Below are 2,479 nucleotides of genomic sequence, written 5' to 3' on the forward strand. Positions count from 1 at the left end.
TTTTCCTTCTATTTTATTTCACTTAATTTTAGATCTAAAATCACCTTAAACAATCCCGAATTTTTACATGTTAGAAACTTTCTTCCTCGACATTTGAGAAGCGGTATTGACGAAGATTCTGAACTGTCAGTGAACATTGTGAAAAAAAATGGGACTATTTAGAAAAATTGACGCAGATTAGTGGTGAAGTGAGTGACAGTGAGATAAAGAGGGATGGGCCTTTTGCCAGGGGAATTAAGAGAGAGGGAGATTAATTGGGGGGGTGGGGGGAACATAAAAATTAAAACAAACATGGCACGTGCGAGCTATTATGACACCGAAAATGAATTAAGCTAACGAAATCCGGCCAAAAAGTAGTGTTTCGCAACTTTTTGGTTTTTAAAGGTGGTGTTTTATAAATTTTGTTTTTAAAGGTAGTGTTTCGCAAAGATTTTTTTCTAAAAGTTGTGTTTCACAAAGAAATCCTTGGGAATATCATGGAAAATCACTCGAGAATGTGTAACTTGAGAAAGAAATCTGGAAAATGTAAAATGACAAATATTTAGTCTCCCATTCAAATACACACATTAGATAATGAGATTAGATATAAATAGATAGATGAAATCATACACCTAGAGGGACATTTTTAGGTCAGGAATATATCCAGGTTACCAAAATAATGCATAAAACTTAGTAGTAACTACAGAAGTCTCAAATCCGGTACTACTACAATAGACATGCCAATGGTAACATTAACTAGCAAATACTGTCATGATCCGCAGGGACTGATCTGCCAAGCTTACATTCAAAACAATGGTGGCTCAGACCAGGTGACCTTGACTTGAATGCACCCGATTGTTTGAGTCTCACTACCACTTTCACAAGCGTCAAAAGATGCACTGTCAACAGCCATTTTCATATCAGTTAGCGTATCATACAAGTTTAACTCAATTATAAGTTCCCCAAATAGAGGGGTGCACGTCATACACCTTGACAAAGGGATCTGTCTACCATTCGTGTAACACGGCTCATCTTTTGATGCACTCAACAGAGTGGTCTTAAGATATTTCACCTCATCAATGTTGAGAGGCTTGGCGAAAAAATCGCTCTTTGCACAAATATGGCCATACAAGGAGATAGCATCAGCTGTTAAAGATACCTCCACCGTAGCTTGTACAGCACGTGTGAGCATAACCAAGTTAACCAAAGCGTGGCCATCTCTGCCGTGAACAATACCAGTCATTGGTCTCTGATATAAGGAGGAATATTCAGAATGGCTTATTGAGAGAAAACCATTGCAAAGTTCAAGATGATTGTCACCCTTCTCCTGATAGAGTTTGAGCCTGAGATTCCAAAGTCCCCCCTCAGTGCAGCGGTCAGATCGCAAAGATAAGGAGCCATCTGGCAGAATAAAATCATCTGAAGTCGGATCTCCCGTTCGCTTAAAGAGCACAGCACTCCCCCTATAGTCATTTACGACAATACTCCCATACAATTCGTCATTGCTGACATTACCATGTTTGCTAAATACACGTACTGAGAAAACCTCCGCTAAATCACTCATCACTAATCTGCTCACATTAGTCATAAATCAAATTTAGATACAAAGAGAGGACCACAAAATCGGGCTGACACTCGGGTCATCGGAATACCGTTTCGATCACGCCTAAACAAACTTTCATATAGTCCCCATATTAACATAGATAATATCAGCAAGCAAATCTATATCTAAGAGATGAGAAGTATAAAAGGACAGTAAAATACAAATGAAAATATATAACAAACAACAAACCAAAATCAAATCTCAAATAAGAATTAAACAACAAAGATAAAAAGCAAAGAACAATTAAAATCAACATCAAAAACAAAACTAAAGAAGTATAAAAAGAACAAAGGAAAATATAAAGATATGAATGAGGAGAGACGATATTACCTAGAAAGGAGAGTAGTGCTGCGGTTAGTGCGGCAGAACTAAGAAACTAGGGTTGATTGAGAGAAGGGGATGTACTGGGTTGTTTGGAAATTAGGGTTGATTTGTGGATTTGAAGAAATTGGGTCTCGCTTTGTGGTTGGAATATACTTCTAGAAGTTACGGTTTATTTGTTATTTTTTTTACAGAGTTTATTTTCGCAATACGATTTTTATTCATTTTGATACTTTTACCCCAAACATTCCATTTGTTACCCTTGACTAAAAAACACATCAAACCTAATTCTCTCTCCCTTCTCTCTACTATTAACCCTTTATTCTACCTCCTTTAATTTCTTCTTAAATTATGAACGATTATCCGAACGAAGAACAGGTATTTAATTCTTTTAATTATATATTTCTAATTTAATTGATTTTTCTCAAAAAAAATTTCTTTTTAATTAGGGCTTTGGTTATTATGGTTTACTAACGGTGGTATCAGAGGGGTTGTTGGTTGTCAAGTGTTCGTTGACGAGGGGAAGGCCGTCCTAGGGGCGGCCGACGATGGGTTGGCCGGAGACAGTACTAACGG

The 2,479-nt window shown here is 37.2% G+C and overlaps 1 protein-coding gene across 2 annotated transcripts; it reads right to left on the reverse strand.

The window, feature by feature from the left end:
- Positions 1 to 566: 566 nt before the first annotated feature.
- Positions 567 to 2,050, reverse strand: LOC141611515 (uncharacterized). 2 transcript variants are annotated; one of them, XR_012528639.1, is made up of 3 exons: positions 1,913 to 2,015; positions 1,139 to 1,550; positions 567 to 878 (listed from the first exon to the last, which is right to left on the reverse strand). XR_012528639.1 is itself a non-coding variant. In XM_074430067.1 (2 exons), the coding sequence occupies exon 2, from the start codon at positions 1,541 to 1,543 to the stop codon at positions 785 to 787; it is 759 nt and encodes a 252-aa protein (XP_074286168.1). In that variant the 5' UTR covers positions 1,544 to 1,550; positions 1,913 to 2,050; the 3' UTR covers positions 567 to 784. The 2 variants fall into 2 exon arrangements, 1 of the variants encoding a protein (XP_074286168.1); XM_074430067.1 differs by having other exon boundaries at positions 567 to 1,550; positions 1,913 to 2,050.
- Between the last annotated feature and the right edge of the window lie 429 nt (positions 2,051 to 2,479).

Source organism: Silene latifolia, chromosome 11 (assembly GCF_048544455.1).
Source record: "Silene latifolia isolate original U9 population chromosome 11, ASM4854445v1, whole genome shotgun sequence".
Taxonomy (NCBI): Eukaryota; Viridiplantae; Streptophyta; class Magnoliopsida; order Caryophyllales; family Caryophyllaceae; genus Silene; species Silene latifolia.

Bases quoted from the DNA above. Each gene is read 5' to 3' on its own strand.
- LOC141611515 (XM_074430067.1), bottom strand. From the start codon at position 1,543: ATGAGTGATTTAGCGGAGGTTTTCTCAGTACGTGTATTTAGCAAACAT.